Source organism: Palaemon carinicauda, chromosome 8, assembly GCF_036898095.1.
Source record: "Palaemon carinicauda isolate YSFRI2023 chromosome 8, ASM3689809v2, whole genome shotgun sequence".
Taxonomy (NCBI): domain Eukaryota; kingdom Metazoa; phylum Arthropoda; class Malacostraca; order Decapoda; family Palaemonidae; genus Palaemon; species Palaemon carinicauda.
The window spans coordinates 164031197-164056337 of record NC_090732.1 but is presented as its reverse complement, the minus strand read 5'-3'; the positions used below and the strand labels follow the sequence as shown (position 1 = coordinate 164056337).

Here is a 25141-nt window from a genome sequence, read left to right as displayed (position 1 = left end):
AAAAACAGAGCAGCGCATGTAAAACAAATTAAAGGTTAAAATTAGATTTATCAATTACAAATTTATTACTATACTTTTACTAGTGATATTCTTGCTGGAAAAATTCCAAGTTACAGGTAGTTGAGACATCCACAGATAAGGCAAGTCTTCTGACTCACTTGATAAATACAGACTATAGCTGTCAAACTGAGGCATGTGCCAATTCAGAATGGAAGAAATAAAGTCCTTAATAACACAGAATTCATTGAAGATAGCCTTTGCCAGTGACAGTTTTCTTCTTCCAAATGATTCTTAACATGTCTATGTTCACTATCAGTATCTTGTATTGAGTTTACTTGGATTCTGTACTCTCTTCTGACGTGTATGAATGAGATGTTTTACATGGAAATGTTTTAAAAATCTAAATTCCCCAGCAAATAGTATCAAATCTAGAAAATGTAACAGCTAAGATAACTCATGAATGAATGAATGATTTAAAGTTTTCAGGCATCCTGACATCTAAGGTCATTGACGCCGGAGATAACTCATGAGTTATCAACCAAGAGATAGTTGCAGATTATTGACTTTAGCCAAGCTTCTCATATATTTAAAATTAAATAGTGTGAGGGGAAGCAAGTAGTTATTCAGGTAATTCTGCTATTGAACCAATTTATATTTCCTTATACGATCACTTCCTAGTAAGATTGAGAATTGCTCTTTCTAATAGCTTTATATGATGCCTTAATGGAAAGAAACAAGACTATATAAAGGTAAAAGGAAATAGCAATTTCAACACCCTTGGCTGGCGTAATAGTTTTTACTGACTCCTTCAGTTTCAGGATCGTACATATCGTAAAAGTACTACAATAGTACAGTATTCCATTGCCAAGTCAACAATATGTATATCTTGCTCACGTTTTTTTTTCATGATATGGTGCTTTACTTCCTAGGCCATAATAATTTTCTTAGTCTCAGTACTGATCTTGGCACTCACTTTCTTAGGACCCATGGTTAACATTAAGAAATTTTTCAAATAATAAAAGCTGAACAAAATTTGAAAACATTGCAACAGTAATAAGGCACAAATGCTCTCACAAGATAACCCAGCGTACTAAATGCTTGCTGTGCTGCCTAGTGGTGGGTGGCGTAATACCACTCTTGACTCAGATCTCTGCTTGCAACATGAAGTAAAAATTGACCAAGTGATGGCTTATATCTCAGAAAACTTGTATGGTGATTCACTCGTAGGTGAAAGTTTAACTGTACTTATGGAAGATAGCTCAAACAGGTCAATCAAAACCATTTTAATGCTACAATGTATTATTTTGATACTTGTCTTTTGGTCACACTGATTAGTGCACAAGCAATTTCACATCTAGATAGATCATTGCCAATTTAGTCCTGATTTATGATTTGTTTCCTTTATTGTTACCTCACAACATGGAGCTTTCATTCTTTTAGGAGAGAACTTAATGATATTCTTTAAATCCTTCTGGCATATGTTGTATCAACAGATATACATGGTTAGTTTGTAAGTTTCGCCTATTCAACGGTTGCTTTTGTTGCCAGTCACCTAAAGAACATTAGGTCCAGATAATTACCAGTACTTTTAGATATTTGTTGTGTAAGGATCCAGATCTTCCTATACCTAACAGGGTATCTACTTTCTATCCTAAGAGATCCAGAATAAGATAATAAAAACATCCTTATCATTGTTAAAAGAATAGCATCCAATATTTCCAGGTGGTCATCCATCTGGGTAGTGACTGAAAATAACATTGTTTAACATCGTTAATCTGACGAAAAACGGTGTTTTACCCCAAAGTAGGGTCATAGCCTAGTAGAGATGCAAACATGACGAGAAACGATGCTTTCAGTGTGGTAGGGATATTGCCTGGGGACATTGCAAACATAGATACATACAGGCAATCCCACCATTTCCAAATTTTTAGACATACAGTATTAACAAACGTAATGCCCCTAAGCTTGAAGGTCGCTCATGAAGGGCAGAGGCAAGAGACAGTGACAATGCCCTAGCAAACAGGACAATGCCCAAGGGACTGACCATATATCATATGATCATTTCCCAAGCCAACTCTCCACCCAAGCTAGGACCAGGGAGGGCCAGGCAATGGCTGCTGATGACTCAGCAGATACACCTACAGGCTCCCCCAAAATTCCCTAACCTTGGCTTACAAGGATGGCAAAGTTGCAGACACTAAAGGGACCAATGACTGAGCAGGATTCAAACTTGTCAGGAAAACACTAGACAGAGATGTTACCAATCAGGCCACAACAACCCTAAAGCATTAGACTAATTCTGCTTAAAACATTACATCTACACCAAAAATTTTAACTTGATCATGCAACATACTCCCCAAATAGGTAGGTACCTTGTAGCCTACACACTAAGGACCATTTGTCCTCACACAAGACACAGAGAATGCAGAACAAGATCACCCAAAGACATAATTAGTTTTTGATACCTGGTATCCTTTAATAATACAAGTCCTCAAATCAGTGGTGGAAGGGCAGACTATAACGGTGCAAAAGTTATCACCAAAAATATTGATGAAATTTTTGTTCTTCGTTAACAAGATCAGACTGTACCTAGGTGGACATCAGCAGAGAGTGAGGCACTTACATTTTGGTCACAAAAGATCATAAGATTGAATCATAAATGTATCTGCATGCCAGCTGTATTTGCAACCTTCAATATCTTTTTTCCAATATATGTCATCAAGATTTTCTTTGATTTTACTTAAAAATAAAACAACTACTTTTCATAATTTGCTTAGTTTACTCCTTTAATAACCAGACCCAGATTCCTCATCCATGCAGTAAAAAAGTAATGACCATATAAAAAACTTTTCTTTATCTTGGTTTTTTTAAACACTGTAAGGATCATACAGAAAAAGATTCACCTGAGGTTCATTAACTTGTTGGGTTCCCTTGCCAAGAACAAGTTGTGGTGCCCGGTATTTCTATAGCATTGTAATTCCTAGGGCCATTCGTTTAGCTGTGGGTTAGCACAATCGAGGTTGTAACCTGATAGTAAGTCTGCGTGCTATACCCGTCCACATCCGGCTAATCACCTAAACAGTCTCTCCAAACATGCGCCATCACTAGATCACATTTGAAAACAAAGAAGTACAAGTCATCCTCCCCATTCTGAATACAGGTGATGTTAATTTGTGTAGGATGTATCCACTCAGGTGGGTTTTGTAGAGAACAAGTTTTTGACAATGGTACGACAGTCTCTTTTGCCTTGAAATTTAGATGTCTAAAAGAGCCCCTAGAAATATGGAACTGAAAGGGTTTAGCAGCAGAAGGACTAAAGGAATGAAAGAATCTCATAATCTATGAGAGGAACTTAACTCTGTTAGGTACAGTGATCATTCAGAACACTTATTAAATGAGACTACATGAATATGACCACGAGACCAAGATATGGAAGTGATGTTAGTATAAGCAACCAGGCAAGTCAGGCTTGCTCCCAACGAGAGAAGGTTTGCTGGCCTAGTAAGAAAAACAAAGGAAATTAAATAATCTATTAAATCCTTTTCTGAAAAATTATAACAATTTTTGTCACTATATTGGGAACAAGCATTTCAAAGGGCTTTGCCATTTTATTAATTGAAAATTTATTCCCTCAAATCTTAAACAAAACATTAAGTTCATAAATTATAACATTTATGAATCTATTATCAAACAAAACCTTCAGATACTCGTTCTCTCTGGGGGAATACACCTTATGAGCAAACTGGAGTATATGATAAAAAAAAAGAATGTTGATTTACTGTTTATAACACAAATTTTTTTTTTAACTTATTAGGCAAAACATCAAAATATGATTTAAATACCATAAGCACTAACCTCTGTTCGTAGAATTTCTAATGGTGCAAGTTCTCGTACTTGTCATATGGTTTGTAACTCTAGAAGATGGCTGTGTACCTGTTCGGCCACAAAAACGAGAAGTGCTATTACTCCGTGAAGTATGAGAGCCAGATCGATTAGTTCCAGACTGTATTGACGACTGAGATTCTTGAGATGGAGACCGAGTGGTTCTGACAGAAGAGCGGTATGACGACTGAGTTCCACTATCTAAATTTGAAGATGATCTTGCAACATGCACTGGTAACCTGCTTCCTCTGGGAGACATACGGTAGTCGGAGCGAGCAGATCTTGCTTGAGAAACAGATTGTGGGGGCTGTACAAGTGTTGGTTGCACTAGTGGAGTATTAATAGCTTTGGTAGCACCTGTTCCACTTGTACGTGTCTTTCTGTCTTGTTGGTTTCGTGATCCTTGGGGAGAAGTTCTTTTTGTTGATGTTCTGGCTGGAACTGTTAACTTTTCCCGGTCTTCCTGATATCTGAAAACAAAAGCAATTTGTAAAAAACCTAGTCTACTATCCTTTCCAAAATAGTATCACCAAATAGAAGACGAAACTAAAATATATAACCACTGTACATACAGCCTCCAATGTTAGTCTTTTAATAACAGTATGGTAAAGAAATATTTTTTTTTTAAAACTTTGGTCAAATTCTGTTTTGCACACATTATACTACATAACCAATACTATAGTAAGTTGCACTTCTATAGCATATTACTTCAGTATAAAAATTTGAATTTTAATAATAGTTTTTTTCATTTCTATGAACTTCCCATGATGTTCACATTGCTACTTCTTCAGAAGCTCAATTTAATCAACATTTACCCATAAAATTCTATAAAAATTTTAATCAATCCCATTTTCTACCCCTTCAATAAACACATGATCTAAGGAATGGAACATTCTAGCAGTAAATTCACCAAAGACCATTGATGTTGTGATGCCCGAGAATTACCAACCTAGCAGTAAGAAACACAGAGCTGACACACCAATCTCTCTGTCCTTTTCCTCTGCTGTCACAGTTTAGTTCAGATGCGTCTAGATTGGTTACCTATTACTTCACATTAAGATGTCTCCCCCTGGATTTGTTAGCAATTACTGCACGGAGTGATCTTTTCCTCATTTTTCCCCATCCCCTCTCCTACAACATACAGTCCTTCCAATTCCCTCCCAACATATCCAGTTACAGACAAAATACGCTCTACCTTTCACTTGGCAAGCCATTGAACCTCCCCATTCCTGTCTCCGAAAACCGTTCCTCCCCAATACAGAGTCCCTATCCTCTCCCTACCACAAACCTGTTCATATAATAAAAGCTTGGGAAGTTGTAGCAGTACTGCTGCCTAATTTTTCCATTTCCTTTTTAAGCTTTTCTTTCGTGCTAAATTTTTTTCCTGTTGCTTACTCTCAAACTTAAGCTATTACTTAGCCTTTTTGCATACACCTGTTCCCCTAACATCAGTTACTTCTGTTTCAGTCATTTGCCCCTTCGTACTTTGCTAATCCTGACTACAGTACTGCTATTCCTAAAACATGAGCTTTCTCATTGGGATAATTTAAGGCCCCAACTTTCCTCCACCTCATTATTTTCCTTTTCATTCCCACGATATCCTACTTCCCTGGGACTTTCATGTTATAACACTTTTTCACCTGCTGATGGACACCTGGGACTTCCTGCTATAACACTTTTCACAGGCTGAAGGACACTGCATGTCACCATCTTTCCTTTACGTGGACCTAAAAATACCCAGCAGTAACCCTACCATATTTCTTCTCACCCTTGCACAGCTAGCCTTGCCCAAATAGCACCTAAATTATGATTTTAATTTCAACTTGTATCAAAATATCCCTCTTCCTAACCAAAATACCTTTTCATTCTCATTCCGTTTAATACCTTTGGAAAATTAGTCACCGCACATCTAGCCTACTCCATATGTTTGTTAATAAAATTTCCCTATCTAATCAATTATCGTTTATCAACTGCTAGCACAAGAGCCCATATTTTACATGGGAAATCATACCGAATCCCAATTTATGAGTGAGTGAAAAATTTATTTCTATTAAATGCATGTTTGTTAGATCAAATAGTGCACGTCTTCGGACATTCGAGAACAGGAACATAGGCAAGTACAATATATAATTGATGGGCAGTGATGAAAACAGTAACAAACAAATACTGTACACACAAAAATGACATCCCATGATTTCACATGGCACTAATCAATTTAAGATTTCCAAATATCTGAGGAATGAAACCATGCTGAAGTGTCAGTGCATTAATAAAACAAATACTTAACACTTAAGGTAAAAAATCATTTACAGAAAACAGTTACACGTACCTGCTTCTTGTTCTGGTATGAACTGGTGAAACTCCTGGATCACTGCCCCTCTTTTTCTCTTGCTGAAGTTTCCACAGCTGTCTATCTCGATGTATGAGAGCCATTTGCTCCTCAACAGTTAGCACTACAAATACCCTACGAATTCTGTCACGAGCGAGTCTTTCCTATAATTACAAGACAAAGGTTTTACTTTAAACAGGCAGTCAATGCAAACAACAATAATTGCATACAACAATGGCACATTGCAAAGATTGTTTTTTTGAAATGATGTTATATCGTCTGTGACACAACTCTGGTTCTTACTTGTTCCCCTTTAACTTTTTATCTCATCTCTGCCATCCTTCCTACCTCATTATCCAACTAAGTTTTTTCCATCTAAAAATTTCCCTGCTTTTATCAAGGTTATTGATGGTCATCCTTACTGGTTTAAAAGATATAATTATAAACCAATGTTTCATGCTACTTAGTGATAATGATAAACTTTGAACTTTGATGGAAAGTATCCGCAACTATTGTGTTAAAATCAAAAGAATTTTCAAATGTTCCTCACCCTCTAAATATGAAAATCATCTTTCTATTATCTACATTATAATTACAGGTATTCTAATCTTGATTTCCAACTTAACATTCTTCATAGAACAAAAAAAAACATTTCAAAATAACTTATTCATTTCAAATTTTATGTATCAAAAGAGCATAAATATAAAAATCTGGCAATAGTTTATAATACGTCTTGAGAAAAATACTAGATGATACAATATACCAAAACCATGGAAGACAGTGGAAATTCAATCTTACCAAAAAACCAAAGAACAATATTCCTTGAAATAAATAAACAAAATTGGAATATCTGAACTATCCCATATTTATCCTTCCCTATTTTGTGTACTTTTTGTCATTCCTTTGCAGGTGCCTTACTCTTCCTTCTGTCTTTGTTTTAATTTTCTTTGGGAAACACTACTTGAGAACATAAAACAAAAGAATACTGTCATCTGCACTATAAACATTTGACAAATCAAAGCCTATCTATAGAAAATTAGTAATAATTTTAAAGAGAATATAAAGAAGTATGTTATACCATAGGAGGCAAATACCCTTAGCATATTCATCAATACTTTACTGTACTATTACATGCCTAAAGCAGATGCTTCCAAAATAAAAAAAACAGCTGTTACTATTTATAATCAATGTACAATAAATTCTCCTAGTGAGAAAAAGTTTTTACACCGTTTCAAATTCTACCACGTTACAGTATATTCGATGGATAATTAGATCCTTCTCTCTGGTTACGACTCATTTTCCTTTTGCTTACACATACACCGAATATTCTGGCCTATTCTTTACATATTCCCCTCTGTCCTCATACACCTGACAACACTGAGATTACCAAACAATTCTTCTTAACCCAGGGGTTACTGTACTGTAATTGTTCAGTGGCCACTTTCCTCTTGCTAAGGGTAGAAGAGACTCTTTAGCTATGGTAAGAAGCTCTTCTAAGAGAAGTACACTCCAAAATCAAACCATTGTTCTCTAGTTTAGGGTAGCGCCATAGCCTCTGTACCATGGTCTTCCACAGTCTTGGGTTAGAGTTCTCTTACTTGAAGGTACACTCGGGCATACTATTCTATCTAATTTCTCTTCCTCTTGTTTTGTTAAAGTTTATATAGTTTATATAGGAGATATTTATTTTAATGATGTTACTCTTCTTAAAATATATCATTTTTATTAGTAAAATAAATTTTTGAATATACTTACCCGATAATCATGTAGCTGTCAACTCCGTTGCCCGACAGAATTCTATGGAGGGATACGCCAGCTATCACAATACTAGAAGGGGGTGTACTTACCAGCGCCACCTGTGGCCAGGTACTATAGTACTTCTTGTTGACACCTCCTCAATTTTTAATCGGTCCACTGGTTCTCTATGGGGAGGAAGGGAGGGTCGATTAAATCATGATTATCGGGTAAGTATATTCAAAAATTTATTTTACTAATAAAAATAACATTTTTCAATATTAAACTTACCCGATAATCATGTAGCTGATTCACACCCAGGGGGGTGGGTGAAAACCAGTGTACAAGATTAAAGGATAGCTAAGTATCCCATATTTCATATAACAGTTATCTCAAATAACAATGAAATAATAAGTACCTGGTAAGGAAGTCGAATTGAACCGTTACTCTGCCTCTTTTTTAAGTTCGTCTTCCTTACTGAGCGCAGCGTTCCTCTTGGAGGCTGAATCAACTCAAAGGTGCTAAAGTATATAGGGCTGCAACCCCTACTAAAGGACCTCTACATAACCTCTAACCCAGGCGCTTCTCAAGAATGAATTGACCACCCGCCAAATCAAAAGGATGCGGAAGGCTTCTTAGCCTACCGTAACAACCATAAAAACAACAATAAAAGCATTCAAGAGAAAGGTTAAAAAAGGTTATGGGATTAAGGGAATGTAGTGGCTGAGCCCTCACCTACTACTGCACTCGCTGCTACGAATGGTCCCAGGGTGTAGCAGTTCTCGTAAAGAGACTGGACATCTTTAAGATAAAATGATGCAAACACTGACTTGCTCCTCCAATAGGTTGCATCCATTATGCTCTGCAGAGAACGGTTTTTATTAAAGGCCATCGAAGTAGCTACGGCTCTTACTTCGTGGGTCCTTACCTTCAGCAATGCAAGGTCTTCCTCCTTTAAGTGAGAATGGGCTTCTCTAATCAGAAGCCTTATATAATACGAAACCCCGTTCTTGGACATGGGCCTCGAAGGTTTCTTGATGGCACACCATAAGGCTTCTGACTGTCCTCGAATAGGTTTAGACCTATTAAGATAATACTTGAGAGCTCTGACAGGGCAAAGAACTCTCTCTAGTTCGTTACCTACCATGTTGGAGAGGCTAGGTATTTCAAACGATCTAGGCCAAGGACGTGAAGGAAGTTCGTTCTTTGCTAGGAATCCGAGCTGAAAAGAACATGTTGCAGATTCGGTCGTGAAACCAATGTTCTTGCTGAAGGCATGAACCTCACTGACTCTCTTAGCTGTTGCAAGGCAGACGAGAAAAAGAGTCTTGAGGGTAAGGTCCTTGAAGGAAGCTGACTGGAGAGGTTCGAACCTAGGTGACATAAGGAACCTTAAGACTACGTCTAGGTTCCAGCCTGGAGTGGATAGACGACGCTCTTTAGACGTCTCAAAAGACTTAAGGATGTCTTGAAGGTCCTTGTTGGAAGAAAGGTCCAAACCTCTGTGGCGGAGAACTGAAGCCAACATACTCCTATACCCTTTAATCGTAGGGGCTGAAAGGGATCTCTCATTCCTAAGATGAAAAAGGAAGTCAGCTATTTGGGTCACAGAGGTATTGGTAGAGGATACTGAATTGGCTCTACACCAGCTCCGGAAGACTTCCCACTTAGATTGGTAGACTCTACGAGTGGAAACCCTTCTTGCTCTGGCAATCGCACTGGCTGCCTCCTTCGAAAAGCCTCTAGCTCTAGCGAATCTTTCGACAGTCTGAAGGCAGTCAGCCGAAGAGCGTGGAGGTTTGGGTGCAACCTGTCTACGTGAGGTTGACGTAGAAGGTCCACTCTTAGAGGTAGAGTCCTGGGGATGTCGACTAGCCATTGAAGTACCTCTGTGAACCATTCTCTTGCAGGCCAAAGGGGAGCAACCAGCGTCAGCCGTGTCCCTTCGTGCGAGATGAATTTCTGCAGAACTTTGTTTATTATCTTGAACGGTGGGAATGCGTAAAGGTCGAGATGGGACCAGTTCAGTAGAAAAGCATCCACATGAACTGCTGCAGGGTCTGGAACTGGGGAACAGTACAGCGGAAGTCTCTTGGTTATGGAGGTGGCAAACAGATCTATGGTAGGTTGACCCCACAAGGTCCAAAGTCTGTTGCACACACTCTTGTGGAGGGTCCATTCCGTGGGAATGACCTGATTCCTTCTGCTTAGGCGATCTGCTGAGACGTTCATATTGCCCTGAATGAACCTCGTGACTAAAGTGAGGTTTTGACTTCTTGACCAAATGAGGAGGTCCCTTGCGATCTCGTATAGGCTCCTCGAATGGGTCCCTCCTTGCTTGGAGATGTAAGCCAAGGCTGTGGTGTTGTCTGAGTTCACCTCCACCACTTTGCCTAGCAGGAGGGACTTGAAGTTCAGCAGGGCTAAATGAACTGCTAGTAGCTCCTTGCAGTTGATGTGGAGCGTTCCCTGTTCCTCGTTCCACGTTCCCGAGCATTCCCATCCGTTCAAGGTTGCACCCCAGCCCGAGTCCGATGCATCTGAGAAGAGATGAAGATTGGGGGTCTGAATAGCCAACGATAGGCCCTCCCTGAGAAGGAGATTGTGCTTCCACCACAAGAGAGTGGTCTTCATCTCTTTGGTGACTGGGATAGAGACTGCTTCGAGAGTCAAACCCTTGTCCCAATGAGCTGCAAGATGGAATTGAAGAGGGCGGAGGTGGAGTCTCCCTAGCTCGACGAACAGGGCCAGTGATGAAAGGGTCCCTGTGAGACTCATCCACTGTCTCACCGAGCAACTGCTCCTCTTCAGCATGCTCATGATGCACTCTAGGGCTTGGCTTATCCTGGGGGCCGATGGAAAAGCCCGAAAATCCTGACTCCGAATCTCCATTCCCAGGTACACAATGGATTGGGAGGGAATGAGCTGAGACTATTCTGTGTTGACTAACAGACCCAGTTCTCTGATTAAGTCCAAAGTCCAGTTGAGACTCTCCAGACAGCGACGACTCGTGGAGGCTCTCAACAGCCAGTCGTCTAAGTAGAGGGAGGCTCTGATGTCCGATAAGTGGAGGAATTTTGCTATATTCCTCATCAGATGCGTGAACACCATAGGAGCTGTGCTTAGGCCAAAACACAGGGCTTGGAATTGGTAGACAACCTTTCCAAAAACGAATCTCAGGAAAGGTTGGGAGTCTGGATGAATAGGAACGTGAAAGTAGGCATCTTTCAAGTCCAACGAGACCATCCAGTCCTCCTGCCTGACCGCTGCTAGGACCGACTTCGTCGTCTCCATCGTGAACGTCTGCTTGGTGACATACGCATTGAGCGCGCTGACGTCCAGCACCGGTCTCCAACCTCCTGTCTTCTTGGCCACCAGAAAGAGACGGTTGTAGAAGCCCGGGGATTGATGGTCCCGGACTATAACCACTGCCTTCTTCTGCACAAGTAGCGACACCTCCTGGTGCAACGCTAGCCTCTTGTCCTCTTCTTTGTAGTTGGGAGAGAGGTTGATGGGAGATGTGGTCAGAGGGGGTTTGAGGCAGAATGGAATCCTGTAACCCTCCCTCAGCCAACTGACAGACTGGGCGTCTGCACCTCTCTTTTCCCAGGCTTGCCAGAAGCTCTTGAGTCTGGCTCCTACTGCTGTCTGGAGATGCGGAGAGTCAGTTTTTTCCTTTAGAGGCCTTGGAGCCTTTCCTAGACTTGCTCCTGGAAGAGTCTGGACGGGAGCTTCCTCGGCTGGGGGCTCTACCACGAAAGGGCGGTATGAACCTCGTAGCAGGAGTATCAGCCACTGGGGTGCGATAAGTCCTGGGGACAGAGGTAGCAACCTTAGACTTACGAGCCGATGAGGCTACAAGATCATGTGTGTCCTTTTGTATCAGGGCAGCAGACAAGTCCTTAACCAGCTCTTCGGGGAAGAGGAACTTCGAGAGCGGAGCGAAAAGGAGTTGTGACCTTTGACAAGGTGTAATGCTGGAGGAAAGGAAGGTACAAAGCTGTTCCCTTTTCTTAAGAACCCCTGATACAAACATCGACGCAAGCTCGCCAGATCCATCTCTAATGGCCTTATCCATGCAGGACATTAATAGCATGGCAGAATCCTTGTCCGCAGGGGAGGTCTTCTTGCTGAGGGCCCCCAGGCACCAGTCTAGAAAGTTGAACATCTCAAATGCTCTAAAAACACCCTTCAGGAAGTGATCAAGGTCTGAGAAGGTCCAGCAAACCTTAGAGCGCCTCATTGCAGTTCTACGAGGCGAGTCTACCAAACTTGAGAAGTCAGCCTGGGCAGAGGCAGGTACTCCCAAGCCTGGTTCCCCTCCTGTGGCATACCAAACGCTCGCTTTAGAAGTGAGCTTAGTCGGAGGAAACATGAAAGAAGTCTTGCCAAGGTGTTGCTTAGTCTGCAGCCACTCCCCTAAGATCCTTAACGCTCTCTTAGAGGACCTTGCTAGGACTAGCTTAGTATAGGTCGACTTAGCTGGCTGCATGCCCAGCGAAAACTCAGATGGTGGAGAGCGGGGAATAGCAGAGACAAAGTGGTCTGGGTATACCTCCCTAAGCAGAGCCAAGACCTTACGAAAGTCAATAGACTGTGGAGAAGGCTTGGATTCATCCACGTCTGATGAGGGATCCAGGTGTGCTGCCTCATCATCAGACGCCTCATCACCAGAGTGTAGCGAAGAGATCGGACAGGTATGCTGAACAGCAGAGTCAGAACGAGCAGGAACAACAATATTAGTGGTTTCCTCTTCAAGAATCTGTTGAGGGAAAACCTGAGGCTCAGACTGCAAAGGCTGAACAAAAGAAGAAGCAGAAGGTAGGCGCATGGGTGGAGGAGGCTGACTCCTGGCATGAGTGGCTGAACCCAAGGGTTGCGCTTGCTGAGTGGTTGGCGGAAGCGGAGTAGCAAGTTCCTGTTCCTGCGGTGTGAGCGGAGCGCGATGAGGTAGAGGCTGCGCAGAACGTAGTAAATGTCTCGCAAGCTGAGGCTCCTGAGGCGCAAGGCTAAGGTGTTGTGGTGCTTGCCTTGTGGAGGGTTGAGCTCGCTGCAGCGAGAGCTGAGGAGACTGACTCATGAACGGGAGAGGTTGTTGTACCTCAACCGAGTGTTGCATCACTGGTGGAGCAGCAAGTGGAAGCGGAGGAAGAGAGGTATAAGCCTCCTGATCCCATTGCTGAGGTTGCCTTAAGGAAGGCGGAGGCTGTACACCACTGGGAACAGTAAACTCAGAACGTGGCTCAACATCGTACGCCTGGCAGGCGGTACTGCGGTCAGGCGGAGCGAGCGCAGGCGGAGCGAGTGCAGGCGGAGGCGGAGGCGCAACCTTCTCAGCCCGACACTCACTCATCAAGACCGAAAGCTGTGCTTGCATTGACTGCAGTAGAGACAACTTGGGGTCGGCAGACACTACGGTCTGCTGAGGCAAAGCCTGAACAGACGAGATCTGTTGCGGCAGAACCTTACTCCTCTTGGGCGGAGTACAGTCGACTGATGACTGCGGCGAGTCCGAGCTGAGCCAATGACTGCAGCCCGGTTGAGCACTCGCGGACTGGACTCTGCGTTTGAGTGGTCTAGAGACCTGAGTCCAGCGTTTCTTCCCTGACAATAGATCAGCGGACGAGTAAAAGACGGGCTCAATCGTCTGCAGGTGGGAGTGACGGTCTCTGGAAGACACGCCCGCAACCACCGAGGATACTTCTGTGCGCCGATCAAGGCCTGCCGAACCCTTTTGCCCTTCGACATTGCTTCTCCCCTGGGCTTGGGAGCTTGCAAGAGGTCCCGGACTGGGAGAATGACTGACACGCACAGAAGTATCCTCACGCACCACACTGACACTGACACTAGCACTTGGCACTGCACTGACACTAGCACTCGTCACAGCACTGGCACTAATTCCACCCACTGCACTCTTGACCTTAAGTTCCTTGACTTCGGCCATAAGAGACTTATGATCACTTACCACTGACTCTACTTTATCGCCTAAGGCCTGAATAGCACGCAACACAACAGACATATCAGGCTGAGGGCAAATAGTAGGTTCGGGGGTAGCCACTACAGGGGTAGGAAAAGGTAGGGGATCATGAGGTGAGGAAAAAAGTGAAGAGTGAGAAGAACTCCTCCTAACTCTACCTTTCTCTAACTTAGTTGAATATTTCAAAAGACGGACAAAATCAAGTTCCGAAAGTCCGGCGCATTCCTCACATCGATTTTCTAACTGACAGGGCCTATCCCTACAGTCAGAACAAGCGGTGTGAGGATCTACCGAGGCCTTCGGAATACGCCTATTGCAAGACCTACATCGCCTATGGGTGGGGGCTTGCGAAATGTCAGACATCTTGAATCCAAAGAGTTAGCCAAGTGGGGTTCCAAAATCAAGCAAAAGATCGTTAACCGTTAATCAGGACTATATAAAAGCTATCTAAGCTAATATAAGAAGGTTTCCAGTAAAGCGACAGCCGAAATCTGAGAGAATACTTCACCAAAAGCCGTGAAAATACTCGAAGATCATAAGCGTATCCCAGAACGTCTTGCCGGAAGCACGAAAGAGGAAAAATTGAGGAGGTGTCAACAAGAAGTACTATAGTACCTGGCCACAGGTGGCGCTGGTAAGTACACCCCCTTCTAGTATTGTGATAGCTGGCGTATCCCTCCATAGAATTCTGTCGGGCAACGGAGTTGACAGCTACATGATTATCGGGTAAGTTTAATATTGAAAAATCTTATTTTTTCTATTTTACTTTCCTCACTGGGCTATTTTCCCTGTTGGAGCCCCTGGGCTTATAGCATCCTGGTTTTCCAACTAGGGTTGTACCTAAGCAAGTAATAATAGCAAGTAATAATAATAATAATAATAATAATAAACTTCACATTACCTGATTATATAATGTCTTGTGGAAGTCAACATCCCCTTTCTGTATGTTGTCGGTAAGTATATCGCGATGAAATTGTTGAGCCAGTTTTGCAATTTCAGATAACGTTGCCAACTGTTCTTGCACAAATTTAGTACGGAGCAATCGCCGAGTTAAAAAGCGCCGGACACACGCTTGCAATCTAATTATTCCTCTTATGAAAATCTGATTTTCACTCTGGAATGAGAAGCAGGGAATTTTAAACAGGTTTATTTTTCATATACTGCACTGTATTTTATATCTCTTACTTTTGCCTACGTGCATTATGGGCAGACACACCAAGTGCCACGTTGTGAGCAATGATCATTATCATTATTGTTATTTTATTAATTCTGGTACATGGATTTTACAGTCTAATAGTAAAGTGTTAAGTATAAAAAATACACAAACACTATATAGTGCTGTTCAGTATAATAATGATGATGATAATAAGAAAACAGGAATGAAAAACAAACAATTACATTCATTATTCTATATCTAATAAGGCACTTCCCCCCAATTTTCACGGGTAGCTGACATGAAAAATAAAAAAGGAACAAAATGTGACTTTTCCTCTCTTTGCTCCTCCCAGTCTGACGAGGGATACAGCAGTTTGGTTGCTACACAATAACATTACCACAAAAAAAAAAACTTATTTGACACTAATTGTGTCGTAAAGTTGTATAAAGACACTGCCAATGAAAATCATTAGGAGAGGTTCTTCATACTAAGAGTATAATGTATTTACATAACACATGATCTTATTAAATGCTTAGTAAAAAATAGTATTCTGTAACGTGATACAGTAAGAAAAAACAATTCCAGTAATTTCTCTAAAAAGGGATAAGCTACGGAATTTATTGTTCTAGTTTATCATAAATGCCAATTTACATAAAATACCTTATAACCAGAAAACTATTTTCATTTTCAAAAAAAGCTTTTCCTTCTTCTAAAAAGTAAACATTATTAAAAACAAAAACTGAGGCACACCACAGTCAAGGTTGTAAGATCTGGAATAAATATTTTCTATACAAGTTTGGAATGTTATTTCACCAATAAAATATCTAATAAAAAATGGGAAGGTGTCCTCAAATATTCTTATGACGTAAGGATTTAAGTACTGAATGCCTCGAAGTAGTATCATATGCCTTCTGAATGTTAAATGTCAAAAAATTATGGCTACTGTGCTTTTATTCAAAGAAGAGTCCCAGTGGGATCATTGTTTGTGAACCAAGTTATGAAGCTAGTAAAATAATGTTATCATGGCGTAAACACCACGTCAGTCAATAATTTACAATTTTTTTCCCGTAATTTGCAAACACAACTAGTCAGTGAAATTGGTCGATAATTATTTGATCACTGGGTTCTTTTCCTAGCTTAGCTATAGGTTTTACTATTGCATATTTCCATGCCTTTGGAAATCGATGTTTTCTCTAAAGACAATTATAAAACTCTAATAGATAGCCTTCGCTAAAGGGGCTAGATTTCTTATCATATCAAAACGCATATTATCTTTACCAGGGGCCGAATTTGACGATGCAAATTCCAGCTCATCTTCAGATAATCTCTTAGTGTAGTAGATATCTTCAACAGCATCAAAAATTTGATGTAAATGATTCTTCTATTATATTATTTTCGATACTTCTTACAAGTTTTGGTACTTGTAATTTGCGTAAGAGGAGTAACGGTGTAAAGATATAAAATTTATCATTCTTAATTATATAAAGTAGTGCAGCTTACACTTTATGGAAATAGCTTATGATTTGAAGGTAAGATTCAAGGAACACTTTTAAAATATCAAAATTTACAGCATCATTGTTAAAAGCTACTACAATAACATTGCTGCATTTTATACATATAATGTACTCACATATTTCCACTACTTATGAAATAAGTTCTACAACTTACCAGATGATGACTTGGAGCAGCAGCATTCTCTCTTTCGGGCACCATGTCAAGTCCCCCTTCTGCCACAATAGAACTAGTACTTGTTGTAGTGTTGGGTGGATGAATATACACAGTTCCACCATGAGATATTGGGTGGCTATGACGCTCTCTAGAATGAGCATGGTGTTCTCTGAGATCTGCCTCTGTAGAAGTCCACTCGCCATCTTGTTCTAAGTTAACTTCCAAAACTTCTCCAAACATTTCTGGATGTTCTTTAAGAAGACTCGTTATGCTGGTAGGCCTTGGGCTGTTACCAATTACTCTAAATAAGCCTGGTTGTACAACAGTATCTGTGCTTTGAGGTGGGTACGACACAATCTGAGTATTATGCGAGGTAGTCTTTGTTGTGCTATTGTCTTCATCGCCAGTAAAAAGTCTATAATACTGCATTCCATCCCCATAGCTTAAACAGTTTCCATTTATATAACTCATAGTGTCAACTGTTTCAGGATTGTTGTTTCTGACATGAGCGGAACAACCAACAGCATTGTGGTCTGAGTTACCGAAGGAGGATGAAACCGGAGGCACATTCTGTGGACGGGTAATACTTTCAACAAATGTAGAATTTTGTTCAGCAATGTGTGCTCTGTAATTGTCATCCTTCTGAACCTCGCTTGAAATTCTATTTTCATCGTACATGAAATATGAAGGCATGATATTGGTATGATTGGATGGCCTAGGCTTTGGAGATTCTACCAAAGATCCAGTTATACTACTACAGGAACCGGACATGATGGTAACATGTGTGGCAGAAGAGGCATCTTCAGACATCAGTGGAAGAGATGAGGTAGAATATGTGGCATCAGAAATACAGGTTGAGTAATCCTTTACTGACATAGCGGAACATGTAGGGGGATGGCCAGTACATTCTGAAAGATGGGAATGTGATGAGGACCACATAGAGTCTGTGCTTGTTGCCATTGGATAGACGATGCAAGGCACAGTGGACTGCACTTCATCCTCATGCATGTCCCTCATTGCTCTCATTCTACTTGCTTCATCAGGACTGTTCCTTTTTTTTGTATCAACATTTCTTTTTGGACTTATAGATTTAACAATTCTCCTAGCTTCTAAAGACTCGCTTCGAGAATGACCATCAGCGCTGTTGCTTGAAGGAATCTGATCTACGTTCTGAGGACTACTTCGTGATTTTGGTAAAACAATAACCTCACTATCATTACTAGCAGAAAGAAATGCATGCAACTGCTGAGGAGAGACCTTCTGCAGTTTCTCTATGACTTGATGTATTTCCGCCTCTTGGCGCATTCTCAACTCCTCTAATTCCTGATCCTGTTTGGCCTTTAGTAGTGACAGAACCTGACCCATGGCATCTTTTGCCCCCTGCTCTGGTGTCAGTTCCCAGCTATTTACAGGGCTTCCCTGAGCCAGTTCCATTTCACTGTCAGCTATATTTGCAACAGTGATCAGTTCTTTTCTTGCAATGTTGTCATTACTTAATTCATTTTTTTTCTTAGTTTCCAATTTTGCAATACCACATATTGATTTCTGGTTTTCATTTGAACCATTTTCATCTACAATTACCTGAACTACTAAACACTCTTCTTCTGACTCATCGACATCAGATTCAAATATGTTTGTTTTTCTGCTTATTAGTTTTAAAGGAGCTGAATCACCATTTGAAAGCTTTTCACTCATAAATTTGTCTGTTTTTTGAGTGGTTACTAGTTTGATACTATGGTTAGTTAAATGACTTTGATCATTTATGGTACTAGTAACAGTTTCTGTTAGCTTGGGAACACTAGTTGCCGTTTCTTTTCTGTAACTTTTTTGTCCATTCATAACCACTGAAGATACACCATTCTCTCCTTTATCTAAACTAACTCCCTTCTCTGCCTTAATGAAACTGTGTTCCTCACTGTCTGTAGATATTAAACTTTTTCCCTCACTAGGCGATTCTAAAGGAATATCTTCAAGATATACAATTGTGCTTGGTTCAGTCTCACTACTATCATCAGAATAACTTTCTTGCCCATCATCATTGGTTTCAGTATTCGGAGTTGTTTCTACACTTCGAGGCTCTGTCTTTGGTCTGTATTCTGCCTTCGGTGCTTTCAAGTACTTATCTTCATCACTTACAACACCATTACCTAAACATGTAGTCACAGATTCATGAGACTCTGCATAAACGCGACTAGAGACAGTATTTACTTTTTGTGCTTCATCATCTCTGACGTCATTTTCATTAGTTATTCTAATACTGAAACCTCCCGACAATTTCTCGGCTTGCTCTTTATCACTCTCCACGCTTACGTCCCTCTCTAAATTCGATTTACTGTCGCGCAACTGATCAAAGCTTTCAGGGTGTTGTCTATCCACATTCACTTTACTAACCATTTTGTTACCTAATGAGGACTGAGAAGGGCTTACTGCATTATCATCTTTCTCCTTCAGTTGATGCACTTTTTTATTAGCATCACCAGAAATAGATGTAGCTTCTAACTTTGGAGAAAAGTCTCCATCAAAACTTGAACTATCAGTACCTTGTGGCACTGAACTGTCATCTGTTTCACATTTTACTTCTCTATCTTTTTCTGTAGCTTGCTTATCAGCTTCATGCTTTGCAACTGAACCTTCTCCTACAGAAATACCCGAATTGCCATCAGTGAGATTTTCCTTGATCCCTCCATCTGGAATAGAACTATGGAGCGATTCTGTAGATGTATGGAAGTTTTTGGTTTCTTCTGAAGCTGAATTTTCAGACATATCAGTGCTTGTAAATTGTTGATATAATGACCTCTGTATTGGTTTCGGCCTTACAGCATTGATATATTCATCTGAGCTGAGATACACCATGCGTCGTTCAGACAGCAGAGTGGGATACTGAAGCCATGCATCATCTGTGAGTTTACCTAAGTAACTATCCAAATATCTGGAACAGAAAGCACTTCATTAGAGATTAGTTCATTTTTCTTAAACAGCATTCCTAAAGTAATAGAACTAATATCTTACTTCATAAATACAGTAAACTTATGTTCAACTACAACAGATGAAAAGAATTAGCAAAGTAATAAGAAATATAGAGCCCAAGAATAGTAATAAAAAATGTAACAACTGTATAGTAAAATATTCCCAAGATTTAAAAATTAACTTCATGTTAATGAAGTTTTAAATCCAGCTATAAAATAGACCTTTCATTTTCAAAGCAAACTAGTTAAATCTTTCTTAAATTCATGTATGCTGCATTGAGCCTAATGGCATAGAAATCCCTTAGAAAACTAAATAACTTGCAACTAATACACATCTGTTAAGTCAGATACACAAATTATACAGGACAATTTTCTTATACAGTATAACACACCCATCAATCTTATCATGCCTGCATTATGGTCTGTGATAATTACCCTACTTACCTTTTTTAGAAGATGATTCAACTAGATCGGGAGACACAAGAGGTTGACTGTTACCAATGAGAATGGCAAACCATTCTCAAGCCATCGGGCTCATCATTGTACTCATAAACAGTTCATAAGTCTAAGGAGGTAGGCATTCAGTGGAGAGTCTTACATCTAAGTGTATAGTCACACCAAAGACAAGAACCAATGCCTACTCAACTTGGACATCATTATGCATCTTATCCCAACAGCAGCAAACAGCGTGACAATGACAAGAGATAGGGCAACTGAAAATAGGACCCTCTTCTCATTGTTAAAATTGATGTGCAATTACAGCCAAGTGACCAAAAACTTCTTCAGTAAAACTAAGCCGGCAGAAAAACAATTGAAGATCAGTCATCTAACCACACTTGCTGTTGGTTCCTAGACTCTTTAGCTACTAAAACCTATATTGTAATGGATAGAATTAGGATAATTCAAGAGACTGGATAAATCTGTGTAAAAGCTCAACCTGGTGGGAATTAATCATTATGGAAATAAACCTAACACAACTACTGAGGCCTAAGGTCCTATCACAAACATGCTGGCACAGGATATAAGTAAAATTCAGACAATATCCCAATGTTGGAGAATAGAGGTTATCATGTCTAACCCAGAATGGAAAGAGCAAAACAAGGATCATAAAAGCAAAAATTCTTCTATATATCCAGACAGTCTTGTAAAATATACAAAAGCAATGACATCCAAGGGATAGTCCTGCCAACGTCGATGCCCAAACTCTGCTTCTTTGCTGAAAATCATATGATGAAGATTCTATCATAAGAGATGGCACCATTTCTAGATAAATTATGGCCAGAATTTACGTAAAGCTGGATACTATAACTTGAAGGCAAGAAACTGATTCACTGAGATCATATTCCTTCCTGGATGTCCTGAAGTTGAGGGTCATACAAGAACATACATAAGGTTGGCTGTCATCCTATGAAGGTGTCCTAAATCCAGAACTGTACTGCCACTTCACTCCCGATCAGGTTTTAAATGTGAGAAAAGATATTAGGGAAAAGATAAGACTACCAATTGATGCCTTTGTCAATGCTAATAACTTGACTGCTGTTATGAATCTACTGATCATGGATACTGCATTTGTAACAGATATATAAAAGAAGACGACTTCCACTATGATTTACACGTCAGTCATGCCTCAACAACAACTTGCCTCTACACGAGAATGCATAAGATCTTTAGTTACTACGCATAAAGAAAGACCTATACCTGTATCCATACAGTAATACAGTAGTCAAGAAATCCATGTCATGGCTGGGCAAAGATCATGTAATAAAGATACTGATGAAAGACATGCAGGTGAGCATTAAGACAGGACTTAAGAAATGGATACCCTCCTAATACAGACCACAGCTTGATCAAAGAAACTGCTGCAGACACTGTGGCAAAAACAATCATGAGAAAAAACAACTACAGATAACTGCATAGCCTAGTTCATTGAAATGTGTATTATTATTATTATTATTATTATTATTATTATTATTATTATTATTATTATTATTATTATTATTATTATTATTATTATTATTATTATTACTTGCTAAGCTACGACCCTAGTTGGAAAAGCAGGATGCTATAAGCTAAACAGCCCAGTGAGGAAAGGAAACTTAAGGAAAAATAAAATATTTTAAGAATAGTAACATTGGAATAAATATTTCCTATGTAAACTACAAAGAATTTAACAAAACAAGAGGAAGGGAAATAAGATAGAAGTAAGCCCGAGTGTACCCTCAAGTTAAGAGAACTCTAACCCAAGACAGTGGAAGGCCATGGTACAGAGGCTATGGCACTATCCAAGACTAGAGAACAATGGTTTGATTTTGGAGTGTCCTTCTAGAAGAGCAAATAGCATACTGTTGTAGCAAAAACAGTCACTCAATATGACAAATTACATACAGTAATTATCAGTTTTTTATTTTTTCTATTATTTACGAAATGAAAATTTTACAAATTATGTAACATAATAAATCAATGGAAGGAAAATTTACTCAGTTACTCGATAATAACTGTTGTAAAGTCATTTTTTGTAGTTTTTGTGCTGAGTTAAATAACATGTCAAAAAAAAAAGCCCATGAAACATAAGGGCCAAACCTTTGGGGTTGGTTGGGGCTCAAATTGAAGGGTGTAAAAAAGAAAAAGAAAAAAGGATTGATCATAGGAGAAAGTTCTCATGAATGCTAGTTCATAACTGTAGCAAATACTGTCACTGGAGCAGATTTGACCACTGAAGTATTAAAGATAACTAATAAATCATCTTATTTCATCCCTTCCTCCTCTTAATCTTGAGAAATATCTTTTGAATATGTTTGCTTATCTCTATATGAGTTCTCTTGCTTGAGGGTAGACTCAGGCACTCTATCTTATTTCTCTTCCTCTTGTTTTATTAAAGTTTTTATAGTTTATATGGGAAATATTTCCTTTAATGTTTTTACTGTTCTTAAAATATTCAATTTTTCCTTGTTTCCTTTCCTCACTGGGCTACTTTCCCTGTTGGAGACCCTGGCCTTATAGCTTCGTGCTTTTCAAACTAGGGTTGTAGCTTAGCAGGTAATAATGATAATAATAATAATGCCTGAGAATCATCAAGAGTATTTGAATTTTCTTGACTATTAGGGGATCCTGTTCCCTACAGAACAAGTCACAAGGAATGGGGATACACTTCCTGTTGGCTAATCATCCAGCTGTAATTACGACCTAGTTTACCAGGGTAGAAATGTATGCCCACTCACAGGCAATCTGGAAAGAGAAAAAGGAAATTCTATTGGTAGACAGCAAAGCTTTATATAGCGCAGAGCATGTTCGTATTGCTTTGCAACTGAAATGAAAGTGGGTTACTCGGTGATCTGGTGAGGGGACAGGGCTTCCATGCCCATAACTATCAACTCCTTGTTATAAATTTTAACAGCTGAGTTCCAGCTTTGCTGAAATCACACTCCTGTTAAAGGAAAAGAGTTTGTGTATGTGAAGGAACAAATATAAATTTAGAACTAACTAAACTCGTACCGTATTCCTTAAAAAATTAAAAAATCACTCTAAACATTGTCAAATTATACCCTGAAAACAAATTAAGAGATATATAAAAACAACACATATCTTACTTGCTTCCAACACTACGTCTGGGATCCAATGGTTGACAAGACGACCACCTTCTACTTCGGCTCCTCCTCCTTTCTTTTCGTTCAGGCGTCGCTGAAGAAGCCCGAGGCTTTGACAGAAGTTCTTTCTGCCACTCATCAATTCTATCGAAAGCCTCGATTTCATCGGTAATGGAATCATCATCTCTTTCTATCTCCTCTTCCTTGGGAGTTTCAGTCTTCTGTGCTGTACTTTTTAATTTCTTTAAAGCTAAATCTTTCTGAATAATTTGTTTAGATGCTGGACAAATCTTTTCTAAACTCTCTTCAGAGCAGACTAGTCTTGGCTTAATAATAGCCTTTGTAGTACTTGACACAATTCTAGGAGTAGGAGTAAAAGAATCAGTAACTTTACTAGACGATATTCCTGACACAGCAGATACAGTTGTGGCAGGAATAGTACTCTCACACTTAGATACACATGACCCACCTGGATGGAAACTAAGGCTGCTTCCACTTCGATTAGTTAGAAGGTCTAAATAGTTATCTAGATAATCACTATGACTCGTACCACGTCCAGAGTCCCGCTGCTGTGAAACAACATTGTCTTTCCATTTTTCTTTTGTGCTTGGAAACCCTTCATCAGTATCAACTCCAGAAGTACTTTTTGTCCTTGATGAAGAGTTGTCTTGACAGTCATCTTTGTCATATTTTTGCGCATCAGAGTCCAACTCACTAGGGAAACTTGCATCTCTGTCCTCTTCTGAAATATCTAACAATTCCTCTGAAACTTCTAATACTTCAAGGCCTTCTTCAGATCCCTCTTCAGAAACAGATGCAAAGCTTAGACTGACAGATCCCACTGTAGCAGTGTCCTGACCTTCAGAAATAGTATGCATGCCAGAAGACAATTGACCGTGAACCAAAGTAGAACTTGTTGTTTCTGTGGTCTGTGACTCTTGACGAGATGCTTTAGGCTTAAAAGATGAATTCAAAATTACGGACGGATGAAGACGACCAAGAATGAGACTGGTTGCCACCTCTGTAGATTCACTTCGTAAAAGAGCTTCATCTACTTCCATCTGAAATTCAAGAAACTATTATAAAACAACCATGCTACCAAGCAATGATAAATATGGTGCATAGGAAAATAAATACTGCTTTGTACAGTACTTACGAGGCATTTAAAGGAACGTTTTTTTTCGTTCAAACTAACTCACTCCTACAACAACATTTGTGCTATAAAATCAATGCAAACACTTCATTCATTGTTCATATAAAAACGACAGATCCCGATGCTCTACAATAGCAACTATAGTCTTTTTTTATGTTGCCCGAGGTTTATATTGCAAAAATCAGTGAGATCAAAGGCAAGATCTCACATTATCAGAATTGGTTTATATGAAAATATCCATTTCATCTTTAAAATACAACATCCAATATCAGAAATAAATAAATATTAATATTTAACAATGAAAAATAGAATTGACTATTTAACCTCTCAGTTTACTTTTGAGGAGTTGAGGCTGGTGGGAGGGAAAAAGTAAATAAATAGGTACCATGGTCAGATAAGAATCTTTTAGCAATAAAACATTTTTTTCATTAAAAAAATATTTGAAATGTGAAATACATGTTCTAGCCAAAAATGCAATAATCTGAATTTCAAATATTGCATGTGGAGGTCGTGAGTCGCGCCTCTTCAGTTGAATTTCCGCCTTATTTCCTGAAGTTTTCCACCTCCATTAGTCAAGGCCATATAATGCTTTTTCCCCAGGTGCTCAATTTAAGCTCAGCTTCTACCAGTTCTAATAATTCAAGCTCATGGATTTGTGGTAAAACAAATTAAATTTTTATAAAAAAATTTTC

The 25141-nt window shown here is 39.6% G+C and overlaps 1 protein-coding gene across 2 annotated transcripts in view; it reads right to left on the bottom strand.

Moving 5' to 3' along the window:
- LOC137646094 (mucin-4-like) overlaps positions 1 to 25141 on the bottom strand; it is a 54611-nt gene that overhangs the window by 5180 nt on the left and 24290 nt on the right. For both annotated transcript variants that reach the window (XM_068379286.1, XM_068379287.1), the window contains exons 5-9: positions 23300 to 24357; positions 16747 to 19675; positions 14824 to 15036; positions 6212 to 6375; positions 3856 to 4352 (exon numbers count right to left, since the gene is read on the bottom strand). In XM_068379286.1, coding sequence (XP_068235387.1) covers positions 3856 to 4352; positions 6212 to 6375; positions 14824 to 15036; positions 16747 to 19675; positions 23300 to 24357 — 4861 coding nt within the window. The remainder of the gene's footprint in view (positions 1 to 3855; positions 4353 to 6211; positions 6376 to 14823; positions 15037 to 16746; positions 19676 to 23299; positions 24358 to 25141) is intronic.